The sequence below is a fragment of the Lagopus muta genome, chromosome 20 (assembly GCF_023343835.1).
Source record: "Lagopus muta isolate bLagMut1 chromosome 20, bLagMut1 primary, whole genome shotgun sequence".
NCBI classification, from domain to species: domain Eukaryota; kingdom Metazoa; phylum Chordata; class Aves; order Galliformes; family Phasianidae; genus Lagopus; species Lagopus muta.
In genome coordinates this window covers 2,587,861-2,610,024 of record NC_064452.1, presented here as the reverse complement: position 1 = coordinate 2,610,024, position 22,164 = coordinate 2,587,861, and the positions used below count along the sequence as shown (strand labels likewise).

The window sequence follows — 22,164 nt, the reverse complement described above, 5'->3', positions numbered from 1 at the left end:
CCTGTGCTAAACTAGCTGTGCTGGGGATTGAATCGGATCTTTGTGAGATTCTAATGTGTCTTTCGAGCCCCTGTTTGCTGAAGGCTTTTTGTTCATGACTCCCCTTGTATTGAGTGTGGGTGTGTTGTGTTTGAAGGATGGGGGAGGATCAGCTGTGTATGTCTTCTATTCTGTTGCATACGTAGGTGTTCCATTTCTCAGCTATTCTTGACTGAGTAAGCACACCTCTGATGCTGCAGCACTCCTTAGTTGTGAACAAGTTTTCAACAGTGGTGTGAGCTCTGGAGAGAAAATCTGAGTCATGATAGAACTTAATGGATTTCCAAGAAATGTTTCTTGCTATGGAAGGGGGTCCTGACCAATCAGGGTAGGCATAGATGTTGACATAAAATGGCTTCATGGCTCAGATCTCTCTCTCTGTTGTATCTTATGTGCCTATTGTCTTAAAATGGCTGTTTTAAAAACTTAGTTGTTTGGGGTTACGTGATGATTAATGCTTTTGCATCACTTGAAGAAGTGCAGGCGCTTGCCCCAAGCATGAGGAGATGATGTCTATTCCTTTCCCTTCTCCGTTTCTCCTCGAGTTTCATATTTTCCCTGGAGGCAGCCCTTGTTAACCCAGCAGGACATTTCCTTGTGCAGCTGACTCATCTTAGTGCTGTTACTGTGAAAATCAGCAGGTTCCCAAACTCGGGGAACTTGTTTACTGTTATGCTGTGTTTCTAACTGGTGGACACATGGATCTGGAACAGGAGTTTTGGCCTTTTGGAACAGGTCTCATAGTGCAGTGAAATGATTTTTCAGCTCATAGCATCCTCACTCAATCCCATGCTTGAGCCTTAAGCAGTGGCCATTTCTTCTTCCTGATGCCCAAACGCCTCCTTCATTAAGAAATCCTGCTTTGGTGCCTTCATCAGCACGAAGAGCAGAGCTGGATGCTCATCACCACTAGATGGCTCTTACAAACTGGGGTTGAGTTGCACTGCCCTGAGGTTGCTGCTGGCCATGGGCTGGGCATGGCAGCGCCTCCCCAGAGCTCTGCAGGAAGCTGCTGGGAGAAACCTGGCACCTGTGGGACTGGCAAGGCTTGTGCAGCCTGCAGTGTCCTCAATTCTTCATCCCTCTCCTTGAGAACTTGTTGATCATAAGGCCTGTAGGCTTTTCTTGTCAAAAAGTGTTTTCTGTACAAGTCTGTGCTGTAATTGTAGTAAGCTGCAAATGGAAGAACCTGGTTCAGTTATTATAATGCAGACCATCACCTGTGTTAGCTTGTAGCTTTAACATTCTCCTCTGAGAGACATCACCTCAGTTGTTTCTGTTCTCTTTGGTGGTTTCTCTTTCAGTATGTGCGGTACATGGAGAAGAAGTTCTTCTGGTGTGCCTACTGGGTGGGATTGGGCATCCTGTCCTCTGTCGGACTTGGAACAGGTCTTCACACCTTTCTGCTCTATTTGGTAAGCGTATTTTATGCCCCATGTTTTATCTGAATCATGTATTTCAATTGTGTGGTTTTAAGATCTTGTGAATAAGGGATCTTTCGTAAGTGCAAATGTCAAATACTTCTGAAGGAGAAGAAATACTCAGTGTAATACTGCAGTGCACTATGAGTACTCATCTTGCTCTGTGCTGCATAGCCCTGCTGTGTAGCTTGTATGCTGTTAACTCTCACTGTGAAACAGAGTCAAAATCAGCAGTGTTCTGTGCTGTCATTTACTGCTATAAATAAAACGTTTTGTAGTGCTCAGCTCAAATGTTTCCATTAACAATTTTTCAGTCCGCTCTTCATAGCTTAAAATGATCACTTTTCTATCAGAGAGACCAAGAATAGGCAGCTGCTTGGAGGTTCAGTCTGTATTCATTTTGCTTTGATAATAATGGCAAGAAAAATGTCTTTCTACCAAGAGAAAATACTCTGTGTTGTTCTGAAAGTGTATCTGATGTTGTTTATCTCAGCTCAGCTAGGAAAGTTGGGGAAATGTCTGGCTGTGTTTTGCTTTTGGCCATTGGATTAGTTCCTTGTTTATGAAACCACTGTCCTGGATTTAAGAAAAGGATTCATGGCCACGAAATAATTAAAACCAGTTTATGCAACAAATGTCATCTTGTATTTGGGACAATTACAGATGTTTACTTTCAGAACTGCTTTAATCATTAACAATAACACAGAAAGCACTACAGGAAACAAAGAACTCGTGTTTTTCCATGGAGTGAAGCAGTGCCTATGAAATCCAGTGGCATCTGTATCAGCTGCGTTTGCAGCAGTGTCAGCCTGTCAGTGTGGCTTCTCTCCTAAAGGCTGAAAGTGCAGGAGAAAGGAGAGTGCTGCTAAACAGAAACGAGTTAATGCACACACACCTTATGGATTAAGACTTCTAACCAAAGGCATGGCATCCTCTTGGGAGCTGTTTGGAGAGTTTATAGTGCTGTCCCTAGTCTTGGTTTTTACACAGTTCTGTCAGAAATCTAGTCATTAACTGATGTTTTCCATTGTTTGCAAACTGCATCTGACACTGGGTTATGTTTTGGTGTACATCGATAGGAAGCAGAATAGGAAAGGCTCCCATTCTGTACCATTGGCTGCTCCCACACTGCTATCCTGTAAGGAAAGCACTTTTTATTTTCTTTCTCTGAAGGATGGTGGAATGGACTGAGCTTTCTTTTACTCTGCTTTTGGAAATCAAGCTGTTTCCTTAGTTCTGAATTACTTCCATTCAGTGTCACAACATATCGCTCGAGTTTCATTGGAACCCTGTGTTAGGCCACAACCTGCTCTGACATTTAAGTCTCCGTTGGCTTAATTAGCGATTAGCGAGGGTGTTAAGTTCAGAACAAACGCACTTCTGGGGAACTTAACGTGGTGGAACACGCGTGGCTGCGTGCCACTAGATGGCAGTGGGAGTGTAGGAACACGGGCTGATTGCCCTGACTGCACGTTGCCATTTTAAGTGCCAGATCTGTTACTGTTGTCAGTACAGCAGCAGCAATACACATAAGTAAGGCACTCAGCAGTATTGTCCAGTCCTTGATAGCCACTGAGCTTGAGGCTACACCTTGTGTGAAAGGGAACAGGAACTTGAGGCAGTCGCTGCCACTTTTACGGGTAAATTATTTCAGACTCCTGGATTTAACCCTCTGTGAACAAAGCAGTCAGGAGCTCCAGCTTTCAGGAGGAGTTTTAAAATAATTTACTGTTTTAATTGTCCAGCAGGCTCCTCTAAAAGTAGAAATGTAGTAGCTGTGGCCAAGTCCACTGTATTAACTTTCACATGAATACATATCTGCTTCCCATGTTCCATATACTTTAATTATGTTTCTTGACTATGGCAAACCTCATTCTTCCATTGATTCAAAGAAATTAAAAGTAAAAAACCCAAAACAAAACCAAACCCTCCTGTTTCAGTGCCGGGATTTGCAGGCAGCAGAGAACAGATTCTGTAAGTGTTTTAAAATTGCTCGTAATTAATTGCTCATTTCAAATCTGTGTGTAGGGTGAGATTGTTGGGAATGCAATTACATGCCTGGAGAACAATGCTCTCAGGCCCACCCATGAGCTGCTGGGCTCTTGTTGGTGCTTGCAGCATTGTCTCTGCCACCGAGGGCCGAGGGGTAGGAATTGCTGGCATGTAGGCACCTGTTGGTGCAGTGTGCTGAGTTGCTTCAGCTGTGACACAGGTGCATCTCTTGTAAATATAACCCTCCTGGTGCCTGCAGCTCATTCACAGCGTGCTGTCTGTGAGCACAGCCTGCTAACTGGGCACTTCACTGCTTGTGCAATAGGTGCAGCATGTGAGTGACTCTGATGTTTGCTCTCCTGGCCCGGTGAGCTTTTTTCCAGTGTTGAGAACTATCATTTATCTGGATTCTTCAGAGCATCTACGCCAGTCACTTTGTTGTAGGAGAGATCCAGGGCTGAGGGTCAGGAAACAACGGGCTGGCTTAAAGCAGAGCCTGCAATCCTGAGCAGCCTCTGTCTGGGGGCACAGCACTGCCCCCAATGCTGTCAGCTCACATCTGCTTCTGATTTTGTTGGTCACCAGAACGCTCTTGCTGAATGATGTTGGTCTGAGAGGGAAAGGTGGGTTTTGGCAACAAAAAGCCTGCGATCAAACTGACATTTCTGCAGTTCAAGGACTTGCTATATATAATTAGAGGATCCTCATGTTATCTGCTGCGTTGGTTCCCAGCTCAGTGCTGTCTGCTTGGTCGTAGCCAGCAGTAAGTGTAAAATTCGACATGGCTTTTGAGAAAGGATCCTCCAGCTGCAGCTGGCACTGAGCACAGGGCTGGCACAGAGCAGGTTTCAGCACAGCAGTGTGAAAGCAGTCTGCTCTTCCAAGAATCCTCTTTATTCTGACACATTCAAAACAAGTCTGCTGGCTTTTATTCCCAAAGCCCATTAAAGTCATTTCAGGATTCTTTAAAAACACTTTAAAAATAGTAATCACGATATGGTGCTGTAGGAAATAAAGCTATTAGGATTAATGACTCCAAGGGTTTAGCGGCATACAGGGCTGTCGTTCTGGGGGCAGAGTTTAGACTTGATATGTCTGCTCTTATATTGGTGGCATATTAAAAGACAAGTGGCATGAATTGCTTAATTGCAGGGAGATGACTTCTCAGGCATTGCTCGTGCTTGTGGAGTGAAGGAGCAGGCAGTGCTGGTGGGGCGCTGGGCTGGAGCTGCCCTCTGCCATCTTCATACTGCTGACTTGGTTTCAGTTCAGCTCTGGCAATGGATTGCAGATGATGTGATCGAGGGAAAGGACATCAGCTTAGAATTCATGCCCATCAGAAAGCCTCGTGCGAGAGCCAGCTGATACAAGTCCCTTCTGTATATATGCTGTGTTACAATCTGTAGTGGTGGGGGATGAATGGGAGCGAATTCCTTACAGGTCAGAAGTGCGGCGCAAGTTCTGGCTGCCTGCAATTGTTTGTGTTTTTGTTTTTTTAAATCCCCATCTCTGCTCTCTTGCTGATAGAGCCAAGTGGAGCAACTGCCGGAGAGCTCTGCTCGGTGGCCGGGCTGCAGAGCAACACAAACAGGAAATGTGAGGTACAATAGGAATGCTTTGTGCACGGAGGTCAGAAGAGAGCTGGGATTTTGTCAGATGTGTGGGTTTGTCACCTCATTCTTTCTCGGGTGTTTTGCAGCAGAGAGAAGGAGCGTGGCAATAATTTCAGGCCTTGAGAAAAGACTGAAAACTGCCTTTAAAGAGAAGCACATTGCAAAGACAGTGCCTTCATTGACTGGGCTGACTTTGGAGAGCCCTCCGGGGTTTATCTGGGCTGGAGGGTTCAACATCTTGCTTTTGTTCTGAATTGGTTCCAGGGCTTGGCTATGGCCAGAGGTCGCGTTTTGGCCTCTGGAGAGCACAGCAGCACACAGCCAGAGGGAGTCACGTTCTGGCCCAGTGCAAAATGAGCTGAGCTTAGAATGAGAGCACTGAGAATCAGACACGTCGTGCAGTCGTGAGCTTGTGAACTTTTCCCAAAAAAAACCCCAAAGCATTGTTGGCATGCATCATCACAAAACAAATACCCCCACGCCCCTCTTTCCTGCCAGGACTACTGAACGCTTTTTAAAATCGCATTTGTTTCAGTGATCCAGGCCCTCACAGCCAAACTTGTGAGGAGACCCGAGGTAAAATCACAGAAGTGGTTCTCAAAAGAAAAGCTTACACAGCAGGGCTCACTCCAGCATTGTGAAGTACGCGTTATAATTTGGAAATCCACAGAATTTATTCTCATTCTTTCCCCTGTTAATGAGTGACTTTAATACAGGAGTATTTTCTCAGTGATTTTCTGCTTCATAAAAAAACTTGCTTTTTTTTTGCTTTTTTTTTGTAGGGGGAATCATTCAAAATGATCGTGAATAACTGATAGGTGATGTGTTCTGTGTGTAAAGGAAAAAAGCCAGCAGGAGAACCTGAGCTGCCCAACCAGGTGGGGGGACACAAGCACGCTCCCCCTCTCAGCACTGAGTTATTGTTAAGTGTTCATATCCACTCCTTGCAGCTCTTCAATTCACATCAGCCTAGGAAATAAAACCTGGTTCAGTCTAATATCTGTGATCAGGTTACTGCTATTGAATTAAGGCACTTAAGGGAAAATATGTGCAGAAGACAGAATTCAATTGTAAAGCAAGTTGAAATGGAGCCTGTTTGTGTAAGGCTGGTATGCAACGTATTCTTTCATTTGTTTCCTCCATGCCTTTAAACCTGCTTCCTCCAGCTGTCCTGCACTCTGCACAATGGAACATCCTGGAATACTTGAATCAACACAATTCACAAAATCACTTCTTTGCTTAACATCTCTTGTTGGGAACTGCTGCCTCCAGTTCACATGGGCTCTGTTCTGTTTGAAACTGCAGCCTCTGTGTTTGTGATGTGCTGATGAACTGGGAGTGCCCATGAGTTGAGATGGGCACTGCTGCCAGATGAGCTGAGTAGTAACCTGGGTGCCTTCCTTGCATTTAAAACATCTGAGATTAAATGTGGCAAGGGGAAAACGTTCATCTAGAGACTGAGTGCAGTGAGTGCACCCACTGTTGTTTTACGTGTCGAAATACTGATCGATACAGCCAGCACCTCTGTTTTATGTTCTTCTGGATTATGCTGTGGAGGTAACAAATATTGCAGCCCCATCTGGGAGGCTGCGACCCCACCTCCCCTCCAGCTGGTGCCTGGATGCAGGGAGAAGCTGCTCATCCTGCTGTGAGGGTGACAAAGCCTCAAAGGGAGCTGGGGGAAGGCTGGAAGCATGAACCTCCCTCCTGCCCCACTGTGAGCTGCTGGGCCATCCAAGTCAGCACCCAAAGCAGGATGACTGCCAGTGCCATACATGGCCTCCAGTGCTGCTGGAATCGCTGCACGTCAGGAGCTGGGCAGTTTATCTCAAGCTGGAACTGTGGTAGTAAACTGCTAATGGGAAGCTCCTCCAGCTGTGTGGGGTTAGCTTCCTTACTTTGACTTTTCAGAAGCCTGCAAAATTTTCATGTCATGTTAATGTTTAAACCATACTGAGTCTCTGGGCAGCTGTGGGGTCTGAGCTTGCCCCAGGCTGCAGGGTCAGTGAGGCGGTTGGTGCACCGTTCTCTTCCTTTCAGTGGTTGATGGACTTTACCTTTCAGATGCTGACACTTGGTTTTCATGATCTGCTCTTGATTTCCTTGTGGCTGACCCTGGCTGCTGGGAGGTCACATCATGCTTTCTCCTCCTTTGCTCTCGCAGTCTCTGTGCTGTTGGTTGTTTTTTCTTTCCAAATGAGCAGCCTGAACTTTGTGCTTTTCTCGTCCCTGCTTCCCTGAGCAGGCTGGAAATAATGATAACAGTGCAAGGCAATCTCTAATTGAAGGCATTAAAGCCAATCATCACTGCTAGTGTCAATTTGAGTAGATGCTGTGATTTATTCCTTAGTAATAATAAGTGGTTGACTAAGGAAGGGCGAGGAAAAAATGTTGACAGATTATTTTTGTCTTCTGTCAGCACCAGAGTATGAACTTGGATTCTTCCAGTTGTGCCTTTTCCTGACGTGGCTCCGTGTGACTGCTCCTATAGAAAGCAGTGCGGGCATAGCTTTACAAAGCGTCTGCTTTTCTTGCTACTCCTCAAAGTAGCAACATGGCCCCATTCTGCATTCCGTAGGACCACGTGCCTGCTCCCTTGGTGGTTCATGTTCAGTCATATTCAGAGCTTGTGGCTCATCGTTTGGAATTTCCATCAGCTCTGCACCGTGGGGCAAGGCTTGACTGAAGTGGGAATGGAAACTTGCTAACAGACATGTGACTGTGAAGTTAATACATTGCTTGAAATGCCATGATGGTGTGCTAGAGCCCTGGCTGCCTGATGGATACTTGTGTCACCAGAGGATGCTGTAGGTATGGGATCCTTCTTCATTCTGAGACCCTTTCTATGTCCTATACTGCATACCAGACAGCACATCAAATCACGAGACGTTTTAATCTCGTCACACAGACAGACTGGATCAACATATTTACTGACCACCTCCAGACCCAGCTTTCCTCCTGTAATCACAGAGCAGTTTGTTTTGTGGGCAGCTGTTTGCTGCTCCTGGAGATTAAAAAAAAGTGCTGTAAGATGGTGTTACTTTCTGGAGAGGTGTAGTGGCTTCAGAGACAAGTATGAGATGAGTCGCAGCCTGGGGCAACGCTTGCAGGATGTTTCCCATGAGAAGCAAGCTTTTGCTTTTCTAATTTATCTTAATCAAATATAAAATGACATGTTTCCCCCCCTGTGGAAGGGCTGAGTCTTGAGGCCAGTGTGAAAAGCTCCATGTCCATGAAGGAAAACAGATTTTTAGTGCGTTAAGTTCAGCAGTGAGTTCAGGGTAATATTTTTCCTGCTGGCAGACGTATCACTTTTCTAATATTTCTAAATTGGAATCAGTCTAAAATTATGTCTTCTCCAAAGAAAAAAAGTTAAAATTAGATGCTGTTCTTGTGCTGCAGCACGCACGCAGGATGGCTGTTGTGTGCAGGGACTGCCTTTGAGATGCAGTTGTTTGCAGCTATGGGTTTGTTCACAGTCTGGATGCACAGAGTGATTAATAACGTGAAAATGTGATTCACTCTTAATTGGAGGTGCAGTCATTTCTCCTCCTGGTAAAGACTTCTCTGTTGTAAATAACATGAACATCAGGGTGTTTTTAGAGGTCTTGCCTTGCAGAGGTGAATTTCCAAATGTGATTTATAGATTTATTTTTTTTTAAAGACTCTACTTTCTAGACATTTCATAACACATTTGAACTCGTTTCTAAGGATTAGCAGCATCTATTCTATCTGGGGTGACTTCAGTCACTAAACTTCCAAATTCTCTGAAGGCTGTGAGTTCAGGAGTTCAAGGTTGCCTTCTCTAAGAGTTGTGCAAATAGGGATTTCCAGCCGTTCCCCAGATTACTATTAGTAAAGCATAGATTTATGTTGAGTTGCTCTTGGTGACCAGCTCTTGTCCTGTTTGATTTTAAATGGCACAGATATTTCTAACAAATGGCATTCCAGCCTGACCACAGGCTCCTGCTGGTCGTCAGCAGTGGCAAGCAAATGCTTCTAGCCCGAGTCAGCAGAACGTTTCTCAATTTCTCCTGCGTTGGCCCTTGTGAGTGCCTCCTGCAATGGGGGAAGAAAAACTTCATTGGAAGAGGGTGAGGAAAAGACAGTTGTGTTCAGGATCTTACATGCCTCGAATTTCTGTGACTGTTCCTGGTTTGGCAAGCAGCACGTCTACTGAGTCGGCTGGTTTTAGTGTTTGTTGTCTGGTATGAGGGTTTGAAGTAGTTTTATGGAGCTATTTTTAAAGGTGGAGTTGCAGAGGAGAGGTCTTAGAGGTTTTCCTAAAGCATTGAAAGAGGTAAACCTCAGAGTATGTGCAGAGGGGGAGAAGGTGATGGGAAAGTATTGCTTGGAGAGGGTTAAAAACCAGTGTGAAATGAGTCCTTGTGACTCAAAGGGGCACAGATTGTGCATCTGAGTGTGGACTGCCTGGGATTTCCCAAAGGTGGCACCTGGAGTTGGTTCCCCGTGCTCTTAAAGCAGAGTTAAAACAGCTCCACAGAGCAAAATGGTGCCTGTTCTGCAACACGCAGACCCTCCCTGCGGCCACAGCCCTGGTCAGCCAGCCATTGTTTTGGGAGGTGCTTGGTAACCGGGCTCTGTGGAAGTGCTGTGCTCTGTGTGAGCTCTCAAAGCAGCACTTGAACAAAAGCAGATGTGGGGGTGATGCATGAGGCTGCCGAGCTGCGAGCTGCTGGCCCTTTGACTCGCAGGACAGCTGGGCTGCACTGCGAGGACACGGGATTGTTCTGCTCTCCTTTGGCTCTCCCTGATTTCGAAGACCCTGCACTTCATCGCTCTACATGAACTGCTTATGCTTATTTCTTATTCCAGTTAAAATGTGGCTTCAGTGGGTTCCATAAATCCAACTTCTTTCCATTATAGAATTGTTCACATTGCAGCAGAAGAATGATGTTCAATTGGTGTAGTCTCCAGGTGGCTCATTGGCTATTTACAGCAGCTTTGCAAATGCCTTTATTTTTTCCACAGGCTGCCACTAGTAAGATGTTTCCTTTTGCAGACGTCTGTTGGTTAAGCTCTTAACAGGAGGTGATGCTTTGGGACTGTTGGGCCATTCTGAGGGTGGTAACCCCATTGGAAGAAGCAGCTCATGGCAAGGAGCTCCCAGAGAAGGCATTCTGTCTTTGCATCCTCTTGGGAGCACAGAGCTTTCTTTACACCACAGTGTGCAGTTTGAGAAGAGATGCTGGCAGCGCTCTGAGTGAAACCTTGCAAAGAGGATGGGGGAGCTTCATTACAGCACAGATGATATTTTACTACTGTAAAACTGAAAGTAACGGCCTGCCATCACAGCTGGCTGTGGCTGTACCGTAGTGTGGCTGACCTGCCAAATTTTGTGGAACTGAAAATCATACTTCTTGATTCACACACCATGTCGCCCTGCCTCGGCAGCAAGCTTGCGCTTAATCTCAAGGGAACGTAGGAAATGGTCATTTAAACTCAAGTGCATGGGGATTTCCTCCGTGCAGATTTCATGTTCAAGAGACTTCTACTGCCAATTTCTGCAGGTGAAATCCGTGAGTTAAGGAGGATGGCTCAAGAGAGTGTCTGTCCCAGGTTGGCTGTCAGACTGGGGAGGGGAAGCAGGGGGTGCAACTAAATTCTGCGAGCTTTAGAACGTGGTGGAGAAAAGTTACCAGGTTTGCCATGAATGCACTTGGTGATTTGAGGAGAGCTTCAGTCCGTCTTTGCCCCTGTCCTCCATGAGTAAAACAGAAATGCAGTGTTTGTTTAGGTCAGTAATTGCTGGGATGGGAGGGGAGGATCTTGCAGCTGTTACCAAAAAGGAGCCCATCGTCAGTGTGACTTCTCACAGTGTCTCTTGTACATGCTACAAGTCACTTGTTCATTCTTCCTTCCAAATCACTTCTTGTGTATCAAGTTCTGGATCTCTTCTTTCTTATTTTACTTCAGTGAACTTCAGAATTTGTATCTCGTTGCCATGAGATAAGTTGCTGTGTGGATGTGGCTGTGTAGGTGCTCTGGTCTCTTCATTGAGGCTTAAAATGCTGGCATGAGTGAACCCAATTAAATCTTCCCTAAGTCTAGAAAGGCACTGAGGCTTCACCTTTAGTGCGAGGCTGCAGCATCTCACCCTCTCATGTGCAAATGAAGACTGTAAGATTCTCATACCTCAGGCTCCTGCTTTTCAAAGTGAGCTTTGGGAGCCTCAAAAGGGGAAATGGCAGCGTGGGGTTCTATCGTACTTTCTCTTTCCCTCGTTATTTTGTAAGAAATCTGGCTTTGGGAGGTATCAGGTTATTGGTCTAATAGACCTCACTTAAAGGATTTCTCTTCTACATCTCCTAGTGCTGGGTTCAGAGTACAGAATGTAGCTGTAGGATTGCCTCTCGACTTCTTGTCTATTAAAATAACAGCAGTTCTTTAAGGCTGAAGCATTGAATTCTTCAGTCAACACTGATGCTCGTTTTTGGTGGTTTGCCCCAGAAATCGTTTAATGTAAGATGGAGAGCAGGAGAAATCCATCTCTGTGGCATTTAAATAACACCACAGTTTTGATTTATATTTCAGACCACTTTTAGCAAACAGCAGTGAGGTCACTTTCTGCTACATGCAGAAATACAGGCATGAGTTAAAGCCACAGATCTTTGGAGAAAGATCTAAAAGTTGCAAAGCTCCAATGGAAGATGTGATAAGCTCTGGTTGTTAAAAAACTTAACATAGAATTTAAATGCTTTCATCCTCTAAAAACAAGAGTAGGGAGAACACCTGCTCCAATAAAGCTGCTGGCTGTAAATGCCTTAATGAGACCATTTAAAAGCTTTGAAAATGTTCCTGTTTTAAGAAGTAAGGATTCTTTCTTTGCCCTGGCAGCAGTGCCGTGCTGTGCGATGCCATGGCAGAAACTGAAAGACTCCTTAATGTTGGTATTTGATGACAAGGGAGAATTTTTTGAAAAAGTATTAATAGCTTAGGTGGCCCTTCAGATGGTCTTAGAAAAAGTCTGTTTGTTATTTAACATATTTAACATCATCAGTGGCCTAAGAGAGAAAGTTTTAGCCTACGTTCTTTGCATCAGAGACAAATGGGGTAAATGCAGGTATTTTCTTTTGATCTTCATTACAACTCACATGAAATCCATTTGGAATTATGTTTTTCCAGGGTCCACACATAGCATCAGTTACTCTTGCTGCCTATGAATGTAACTCTGTTAATTTTCCTGAGCCTCCGTACCCGGATCAGATCATCTGCCCTGACGAGGAGCTGAGCAGTGGATCCATCTCCCTGTGGGCCATCATCTCAAAAGTCAGGCTGGAGGCCTGCATGTGGGTAAGGCTTGCTTTAATCTACACACCTGATTTCTCTGTTCAGCAACGCTCAGCAATTGCTTACTGCAGCCAAATGACGATGGCTTAACGCTGCTGCATTTACATCTGTGGTACAAAGTGCTGCTTTCCTGATCGACCTTCTCTGCGCTGGCTGTGTAGTACTGATCCCCTGTAGTATTAATCTTAAAGTTCTTGAAGGACTGACTTACGAACTGTTACACTGCATGCAGTTAAGCATTAAGCTTCAAAAGAATTGGAATTTATATCTTCAGGCAAGCTGCAGATACTCTTATAAAAGGATTCAGGCCCTGGTGCTGCAGCCAAGGTGTTTATTCTGGGTTCTGTCAGTGAATCAGATTAAATACAGTGCTGTGTTACATGTTTTTGCATATTATTTCCTTTTCTCTGCCTGTTTCCATCAGGGCAAACTCTTCACTTCAAACAGGAAAAGCAGGTTGGCTTCTAAGTGAATCAGGAAATGCTGTCGTTGGAACTTCCTTTCTGTTTCTTTTATTCCCTCTGCAGTTTTTGTATAGTTTGCTTTTTGGATGACTTTGATCAGTCTGTTTCATTCTGAATAGGTGACTTTAAATCCCAGTTTACACAGATGGATCTGCTGAGAACTGTATGCCAATTCACCTTGTTTTTACTGCTGGATTCCTCTTCTGAGGGACCATTTAATTGTTAAGTTAAATGTCAAATTCAAATGTGCAGAGAGGAAATCCTGAAAACAAATAGCATTTGCTGTCTGCCCAGTGGTACAAGAAGGCATCTTAAGGGAACTTTGGTGGCTACAGCTTTAGAACTGATCAGCAGCTCCACTGCCTACAGGAATGAGGCTGTGACATCATGGACTCAAGTCTTGTCAGACAAAGTAATGTACAGCTCACAGTGTTCATGTGGAGTAATTTACAAAATCCATTGTGATTTTAATCATGGAAAAAGTGAACTTGAAGCCCTTTCGAGAAGCAAAGTGCATCTTAATGTTCAGTCTATCTAATGAGAGCACAGATTCCCCTGAATGCTTGATGGGTGGCTGGAGGTGCAAGTACTTATAAGACCACAAATGTAAGCTTTTTTTTCTTTTTTTTATTTTGCTGCTGCTCTGCCTCTGCTTGAGTTTGTTTAATGCAGACAAAAATGGCATTTATAATCATGTTTCTAGGTTGCAAAATACAAACGCAACTAAGGGTAAACACGCGCTGCTTAATCTTCAGCATCTAGAATAACTGAACAATGATGAGAATTAGCTCAGAAATGAATTAATAGCACTGCAAGCACTGAAAGCTTGCGTCCTTCAGAGCAGAGCAAGCAGTACCTCCAGTCCTTTGTGAGAGCAGCATTTCTTGGTCCAGGCTGTGGAAAGGAGAAGGGAGCAAACCATCCCCCTCCCCTCCTTCCCTTCTCGCCTTGGAGTTCCCTGACCACCACCTTGCTGCTGACCTCTGTCTCCACTCGCTTTTCCCTCGGGAGCATCCCAGTCTCTCAGTGGTGTCTAGTGTAATGTTATGCTTTCTTGGAATGTTTCATGAGTACATAAACATCGCTTGCTAATTTCCTGTAAGCCAGATCACGTTGGCGACTGCTGCTGCTTCTTCCAGTGTGTTTCTTTTGTCCTAATTCCAGTTCATGTTTTATGGAAACTGTTGAAGAAACTCTGGGTTCTGTCGTATCTAAACCAGATCCCACTGAAATGGAAAGTAACAGCAGCCTCCAGAAGACAAAGCAAGATGAGCTTTTACAACTCAGAACCTTACTAAAAATTCTTGATTTGAATTCATTTTCAGCTTGGAAGTGAAATGGGAAATAGTCAGGGTAATTCCTCATTGGATTTCATTGACTGAACTCTTTTGGTTTGTTCTTTTTTAGTGAAAGTGGGAACTTCTAATTGGATGTGAAATCTGAATGTATCGGTGGGTAGATGCAAAAGCAAAGGAGTGACTGGATGTGTGCAGATGTGCTCCTTGCACAGCACGTGGAGCTCTGAGAGGAAGAGGTGCAGCAGCGCTGCCAGCCTCTTTCCTTCAGCCTTGTAAAGTGAAACGCTGTCAAAAGGCTGCAGTGAGAGCTGGCTGATCTCCTTGATTGTTTGGAAGGAGGCAGGAGAGGGGTAGGAAGATAAGATTTCATGTAAAATGTTGAAAGTGGGATGGTCCCACAGGGGCACTCAGCAGAGCTCAGCCTGTAAGGCGGCCCAGGCTGAGCATCCTGCAAGGCCTGAGTGCAGGGATTGCTCTGCAGAAGGGATTGGGTTCAGATCACAAAAACATCAGCATCTGTTCCAGCCAACCTAAACCAGGTACAGCTTTTTCCAGAGATTAAAATCATTACTGCTCCCCTGCACGTCAGTGATTCTCATTTCTGCTGATAATGAGTGTTGCTGGGATTAAATACCACCGTATCTAAGGAATTACTAGGTGAAATGGAAATGATGGTTTTAAAAATCACTATAAAAATTGGCTCCACCAGTCCTGGCCTGCAGAAAGACTCCTCTAAACAATCTGCTAGGTGTATGCCAGTTTTCACAGCCTGCTATCCCACGGGGATGAGGAACTCAATAGTGCCCTACGTTTTTAATGTGTTGCAGCTTTTTTTTTCTTTCTTTTTTTTTTTTTTTTTTGTACAAGTAAGGAGAGGAAAGAATAAAAATCTTTAATTGCTGGGGATTAGCAGAACAGGCAGCCTGTATCCTGACTGGGACAAAATCAGCTCTAACGACTCTTCTAGTGGAGTCGTTTCCCCATTTCCTTTTCTCAATATACTGTGTAAAAGAATTTTGCTCAGCACCTATTTGCTTTTCCAATTTGCAGCCAGCAGAACTTGCATTCAGTGTTACAGAGCTAATGTTACAGAAAGCAGTTAAATAGTTACTGGCTTGTATCCTTAATTGCTTGCTTTATTTTTTTCCTTAAGCATTCTTAGGGAACCTATCTTGGGTAGCCCTGAAATCATATGATGTTGCTGCAACTCGGAGATGTTTTGTAATGGGCATGTGACTGATCCACTTTAATGAAAGTTCACGTCCAGTACACGCATGCAAGCCTCTTCCTCAGCTAGCAGGACGAAGCCAAGGCGAATTGGCAGAGCCTGGAGGAGCAATGTGACTTTTTGCTCTTGCATCACCCCGAGAACATAACCTCAAGTGAATTTTTCTGAACCATCCTTGCTACTGTGTGCAGACTGATCTCCCCCCTGTGCCAGCAGCAGGCAGATTAATGAAGTTCAGCTTGTTGCACCCGTTTGAGCTTTTCTGCTGTGGAAAACGAGGCGTGAACGTGTGATGATGTGCTTGAAGTGAGACCTTAGCAGGTGGGGTAACTGCAGAGAATGGCGGGATGGAAAGCCACAACCTGTTGGTTTGGAGTACCCACAGCAGCTGGAATTCTCCCTCACATGCAGCTGCATATAGAGTGGGAACAAAGGAAATTGAAAGGCTTTTACATAGCTTCAAAGGCACAGAAAAGCATTTGTTACTCACTCTCAACCCTAAGAAAGAAAAGCCATCTGCGTGCAGCTCAGTTTTAGCACTTTTCCAGTGTGCTGCCCGACTATTGTGTGTTACCTGTCCTATATTTAAACTATTCTGAGTTTAATCCAAGTTCCTGTTTCATTAGCCTCTGTTTATCCATATGTTCAGTCTCGGTCGTCTCTCTTTTCTACTCTTTTTCTTTGGTTAAGCTAAAGTTGTATTTACCCACAAGACTGAAATGAGTCATTTGATGTCTTGAGAAAACAAATATAATTTTCCTGTGGTGAGAAAGGAACCTTGCTTTCATCTCTGGTTCTCTTGGCTTTCTTTATTCCATCTTAAGGAGAGAGAAATCTCCAGATCGAGCTTTGTTTCCTTGCTCATAGCTGTAGTAAAACTTGACCCTGTTTTCTAATAAACACTTGCACAAGGTCTCATGACTTTGTGAACCGTAAGTAAACTGCATGACGGCACAGGGGAGGAGCTCCCAGATCGCTCTGCAGGCTGTGCAGGAGCTGTCACATGCTGGCAAGTGTGCCTGGCTCCGTGCAGGAGGCGAGATGGCTGGGCTGGGCCAGAAAGTGGGATGGGGATGGGCTGCAGCACCCCAGAGCAGCACACTGCTGGCCCCAGGGCAGGCAGGGCTCACGGCAGTGACCTTGCAGTGTGGCTCTGCATTGAGAAAAGCTGCATTTCCCTAATATGGAAAAATGGGATCTCAAAGCTAGTGGCTTTTATTTAATGTCAGGAAAAAGCTGTCCTGGTGGATGAAAGCAAGCTCCTCAAAGCACAGCTCTGCAGTTATAACGTGGCACACATCTCTGGCTTCTAACCTTTTGAATTGTCTATGCATATCGCGTTTCCCATTTGAGAGCAGAGAAATAAGTCTGGATTATTCTCTTCCCAGGGTGCTGGCACAGCCATCGGAGAGCTGCCTCCGTATTTCATGGCGAGGGCAGCCCGGCTCTCTGGTGCTGAACCTGATGATGAAGAGTACCAGGAATTTGAGGAGATGCTGGAACATGCAGAGACTGCACAAGTAAGAACAGTGCAAAAGAAAGAATTAATAAAACACAGCATTACTAGATGGGAGTAAATAACCATTGCAGTGAAATGGGAATAGGCCAAAGATCAGTTGGTGCAAGTACACAAGGGACTTCCCAGGGGTGGAGGGAGATTCTCCGTCAGGTAGAGATACCTCTGGGGTAGGAGATTGAGAATTGAGCTTGTTGAAGCACGTGTGGTAGTGCAGCCAAAGCATTTGCTACGAATGCTGCATTTATTTACAGTTCTAAAGGCAGCACAGTATAGGTAGAGAGAAAGCAAACAGGTTGGTGACAGAGGAGAGGCTGTAACAACCACGATTATGGAAAAGCTGCGTTTAAAGCCTCCCTGGGCCAGGTGACTGTCAGTCAGCTTATCCCTCCCCACATGACCTTGGCTGCTGACAGCCTCATCAGTCAGAGGAAACATATTTTTCCTGATGTGAAAAATGCAGTGAAACTGCCCTGAATCCCTTTATGTTGTTGATCTTGTGATTTGTTCTCTTGAAAGATTAAATACCATTTGTGTGATAACATAGTTTGCAACTGATGCTGTATGTCAGTCAGATGTTACAGTTCTGCATTCAGGACAGGAGTTTGCATCTTCTTCAGAAGCCATCCATAGCCATTAACTGTTCTGCTAGGAAACTTTCTTGATATAAATAAATACTTCTCTTTTCCCCTCCTCAATAATGGACGAAGCTTTTGGAAATACTGAGTGCAATCTAGTAATGATAACAGTGAGCCCTGTGTTTTATGAGAGCCTTCCCCTGCTAAAAAGTTCCATAGGGTTTTCCTGCTATTTCATTAGTAAATTCTTCTGTTCCTTTGAAGATGTAGTGGAAGGGGGCAAAAAGAAAAACAAAACTGCTTTGGTCTTTGTTGTGCTGTCAGTCTTTGCTTGGCAGAGTAATCCCCAGCTGTATAAAAAGCACGTCCCATTTAAAGAAACAACACCGACAGTCAAATGCATGACTTGAGAGCTGAGGCGCTATCTGTGCTTACTGAAACTCCCAGCAAATTACAGCACATAAAGCTCTGGGAGCAGCCAGAGCCATTTCCAGAATGCACAGTGAGATTCTTGGGCAGAACGTTTTTGCTAGAGAGCGTTTTGTCAGGACAGGCCGAAGCGTGGCTGGCTGTATGGACTGCTCTGAGCAGAAGGGTGGCACTGTGTCATTCATTAGGGAAAATGGTGCTGTTATTTAACAGTATTTTTGATTTTATTTTCTTGACAGTTGAGCTGGGAGTGAAACATGTTTTGTGGATGGATAGCCAGAAAGAAAAAAAATCTTTTTGAACTACACTTGTGGTTTGGATTCTATAAAATTCTCTTAACATGAGGCTTTGACAGTCTGATTAAATTGTATTGCACTTATAAAACTGACAGTTGAGTTTTTTCCACTTAATAATACGACTTCCTTTTGGCTTTTGGCATCGATCGTGTTTTTGCTAGATGTCTGTGGGAGGCAGGCCTGCCTATTCCTATGACCTTGAGTAAATCCCAATCGTTAGCACAGCTTATCACTATTTGTTCTGTAATTGCAACTCCGTGACCAGTTATAAAGTCTATTTTTAAATTGCTCAGTAACAGTCTGTATTACCTACATCAGCTTGTGCCATTCTGCAGGTTTAGGTCTTGTGGCCATGAAAGCAGGGAATGTGACAAGTGTGTCACTCCATGGAGGCTGCACGGCTGTTTGACGTCAAGTGGCAGAAGCCTTCTCTCAGCAGAAAGGTCTCGCTTCAGCCTGCCGTATTGAAGGGCGTGAAATCGGGTGTGTTGCATTTGGAAGAATAGCCTCCCCCTCTACTTCTGCTCAGTAGAGAATGCCTACGAGGCACAGCCAAACAGCTTGACGTTCTGCCTGCGTGTGTTTTGTTTAGAGCTGCTTGCTGCTGTTTCTCAAAAAACAATGGTAATTTTGAGAACCAGATGAGGATCTTCTATGGTGAGAATAGACCATGAATTGAACATCCAGCCTGACTGATCTTTGAGGGGGGAATGTTCCTGCTAGTTTGGCAGCTTAAAAAACAACCAGCAAAAAAAAGGGAACTTAAAATTTTACACTGTTAATTCTCTTTTAGTCCTCCATTCAAAACTGCATGGAGTGAAATATTATTTACTTTACTTTGAAGAGTCTGTTGGGTGATGCTGTGTCAATTGTAAATCCAAGTGACCTTTCTCCTTGAGCTGGGTTTTGAGAAAACCCATTATCCTGCAGATGATGCGAGTCTGCCTCGTACTTTCCCCATTGCTGTACTTTGGAAAAGCCCCTCATTTTAAAGCACACTCACTTCTCCTTTCCACACATCTGTGCGTGCTGCTGAGCCTGTCCTGTTTGCACACACTGAGCTCCAGAGCTTCTCCTGCCTTGTGGCTGCTCTTGTTCAAATTGAGTGGCTTTGTCCCAGAGAAGGAGTGTGGCTTACAGGCAGGGCTCTCGTTTCTCAGAGCTGCACACGATGCAGAGCCCAGCATGCTATAGGAGCAGAGCTTGCTCTGATTTGTTAGTGCTTAGGCACTGTTTTAGAATTATACATGTTTAAGTTGCTCTGAACTCTCTTCCAGTCAAACTCCAGGGCAGTGGTGATTTTTACAGGGCTCCCTCGTGGCAGCAGGGATCTGCAGCACTGCGTTCAAACCAACCTCTCAATTAGGGGAAGTGAATCTGCTGCTCAGTGCTGGGGCAGCACATTGCTAATCATACAGTGCGAGCAGAGCTCTGTGCCTCGTGGCCACGCACCCGAGTGCAGGGCTTTTCCTTTGCTCGTGATTAACGGCTGCTGATTGCGAAGTGCTCTTGAGTTTTCTTGTGCTGAAGTGCCATAAGCTGGCAGAGGTTTCTGGTGCACGTGGAGCTCAGTGCCAGCTGCCCTCGAGGTTCCTGCTGATGGATGCTGCGTGGGCCTTGCAGTGCCACAGCACTCTTTGCTAAGAGAAGTACCAAAATCTTTGCTATCTGTCTAATCCTTAATGACTCCAAGTGCTTGGATTCATTAAGTAGCATATTTTAAAAAACTAATTATTTACACATTAGGCTTTGCTTCTCTGCAAGCCAAATTTCCACGTGAAAATGTTTTGGAGTTGCCTGTGTTACTGTCAGCCCCTGCTGCTTGCTGACTGCCCAGGCTGCATCCTGCCTCTGCAAGGACACAAACTTGACAAAGGGTTAAATCTGCAGAAATGCTGGGATGCAGCAGGACCCCTGGTAAATGACCAGTGCCATCTGCACACTGGCTGCCCGTTGCTGCTGGGACCTGTTTTTGCCTCCACTGAACCTTTACTGGTTGTGGTTTGTCTGGCCATCACATGACTTCTCTGAAAATTCCCCCTCCCCTCCATTTCCAGTAAACTGTTTGAACAGGAGTGACTCAGACTGAAACCAGCTTCCCTGTAACCACAGGGCTTGTTAAAGAATTTGTCAACGTGGACTCAAGAGGGTTTGTATTAAACTAAGCTGCAACTGCTTCGGTTTGCATTGCGTCAGGAGTTCCACCAAACAACTTCCTGCTCAGAGAGGCGGCTTCTTGTCTGCAAGGAGTTAAAGAGATGAACTTTGTGATAGTGGCAGTCGGACACATGCGAAACCCATCTCTGCAGCTCTGCTGAGAGGTCCTGTGCCTTGAGCTGGATTGCTTTTCCATGTCCTCATGCAGGTCTCCCAGTGCAGGAGCAGAACAAAGTACGCTCACCACACCCAGCCGTGGTGACTCGGAGCACCCAGCACTGTGTTCCGACACGACACCGTGACTTCACTGAAATGGAATGATTGGGTTCAACTAATCGGCAAAATATTACTTAATTAGCAGTGTGAAGGTGGCCAAATTAAAAAGTGGATCTCTCCCATGATTAAACTAACAATTGGTATCTGGTGAGTTCTGCTTGGGAAAGACTGCTGGGCTGCTGCTGGCTTAAGCAGAAGCTTTTGAGGGTATTCTTTACAAGAAGGAAGAAGTTAAAGCAGACCACAGAGAGCCTTCTATAAAGCAGTTATCTTAAAAATGGAAGTGGTAAAGTCGTATACAATAACTGGAAAACATTGACTTCTCTTTTTTTTTCCCCCCAGAAGTAACTTGTTGAAACCCAACATCAAATTCTGCTCATCGTGTTTCTTGCTCGATCTTTCAATCTCCTTTTCTCATCAGCTTCCTCTGTTAGGTCTGGGCAACCCGATGGGTGCCACCAGGAGGCTTGTCTGCATGCAGATCAGTGTGTGCTTTTGTTAATGCGTGGACTGAGGTCTCTCCCCTCCTTATCTTAGCCCATAATTAAATGTAAAGTCAAAATGAATCAAGCTTTGGAGCTTCGAGTGGGTCAGTGAAAGCTTTAAATAGGGGAACTGTTGGTAGAGGGACCTTCTTCAGGAAGGGGGGAGCAAAGAGTTAATATCTGCACAGGGCAGACAATGGGAGCTGTGAGTAAGAAATGTGTGAGCAGCCTCCTTGCTGCATTTCTTTGGAAGCTGGCAGTCTTGTGCCTGCATTGTGCCTGCACTGTTCTGTTCATTTGCACACCTGCTTACAGATAAGGAAAACCCAGCGTTAGCTTTGCTCATGGTAATCTAGAGATGACTTTTTCACATTCTTCTTTGAGCTTTTCTTTGTGATAGCTCTGTTAGCTAAAAGTCCAAGGCCTTCTGCCTTCTTTTGGTGTTCAGTGTGAAAGTACATGAATCAGTCAAAGCACTGAAGACATCAGGATTGCTTTGCAGTATTTTCACTCAGTGTTTGGCTGTTGGCTCAGAGCAATTCTGTAGTGCCAAATAAGTCACACTGCAACAGAAATGACCTCTTAAGAAAGAATATACCAAGTTTATTGTAACTCCTGCATGCTGCTTGGACTAGAGCACTTCTGTTTCACTCTTTCACAGTCATTTGGGCTTTTTCAGCTTTGTGAGCTTCTCAAAGAGAAGGAGCAGTTACTGCTTGATAAGTGGTGTGTGGCATGGGTGAGTTTCTCTGGAGAATTTGGATCTGAGGGGAAAAAAAAAGTAATAAAATTGTTTACAGATCTGCTTGGGAAGAAAGCTGGGCTGTTCTTCTCTCATGTCTTCACATAGGGCTCTTTGGAAATATTCAGATTAACATAAGAATTTCTACTATTTCATTTGATGGATTAATAGATGAAGTTATTTTTCACTTTGTGTGGACAGACAGGTTGTGTTGCAGTGCAGGAAGTCGCTTCTAAAATACTGTTGGCCCAGAAATATTTTGAAGAAGATAAGGAATAAATGAAAGGCTGAACAATTTGAATTGAAGAACTCAGTATTC

At 44.7% G+C, this 22,164-nt stretch overlaps 1 protein-coding gene across 10 annotated transcripts in view; it reads left to right on the top strand.

Moving 5' to 3' along the window:
- VMP1 (vacuole membrane protein 1) overlaps nucleotides 1–22,164 on the top strand; it is a 67,935-nt gene that overhangs the window by 10,398 nt on the left and 35,373 nt on the right. For all 10 annotated transcript variants that reach the window (XR_007380736.1, XM_048966902.1, XM_048966901.1 and 7 more), the window contains 3 exons: nucleotides 1,344–1,454; nucleotides 12,212–12,379; nucleotides 16,755–16,886. Coding sequence is in view for 9 of the 10 variants with exons in the window: in XM_048966902.1 (XP_048822859.1) it covers nucleotides 1,344–1,454; nucleotides 12,212–12,379; nucleotides 16,755–16,886 (411 nt within the window). In the remaining variant the exon portion in view is untranslated. The remainder of the gene's footprint in view (nucleotides 1–1,343; nucleotides 1,455–12,211; nucleotides 12,380–16,754; nucleotides 16,887–22,164) is intronic.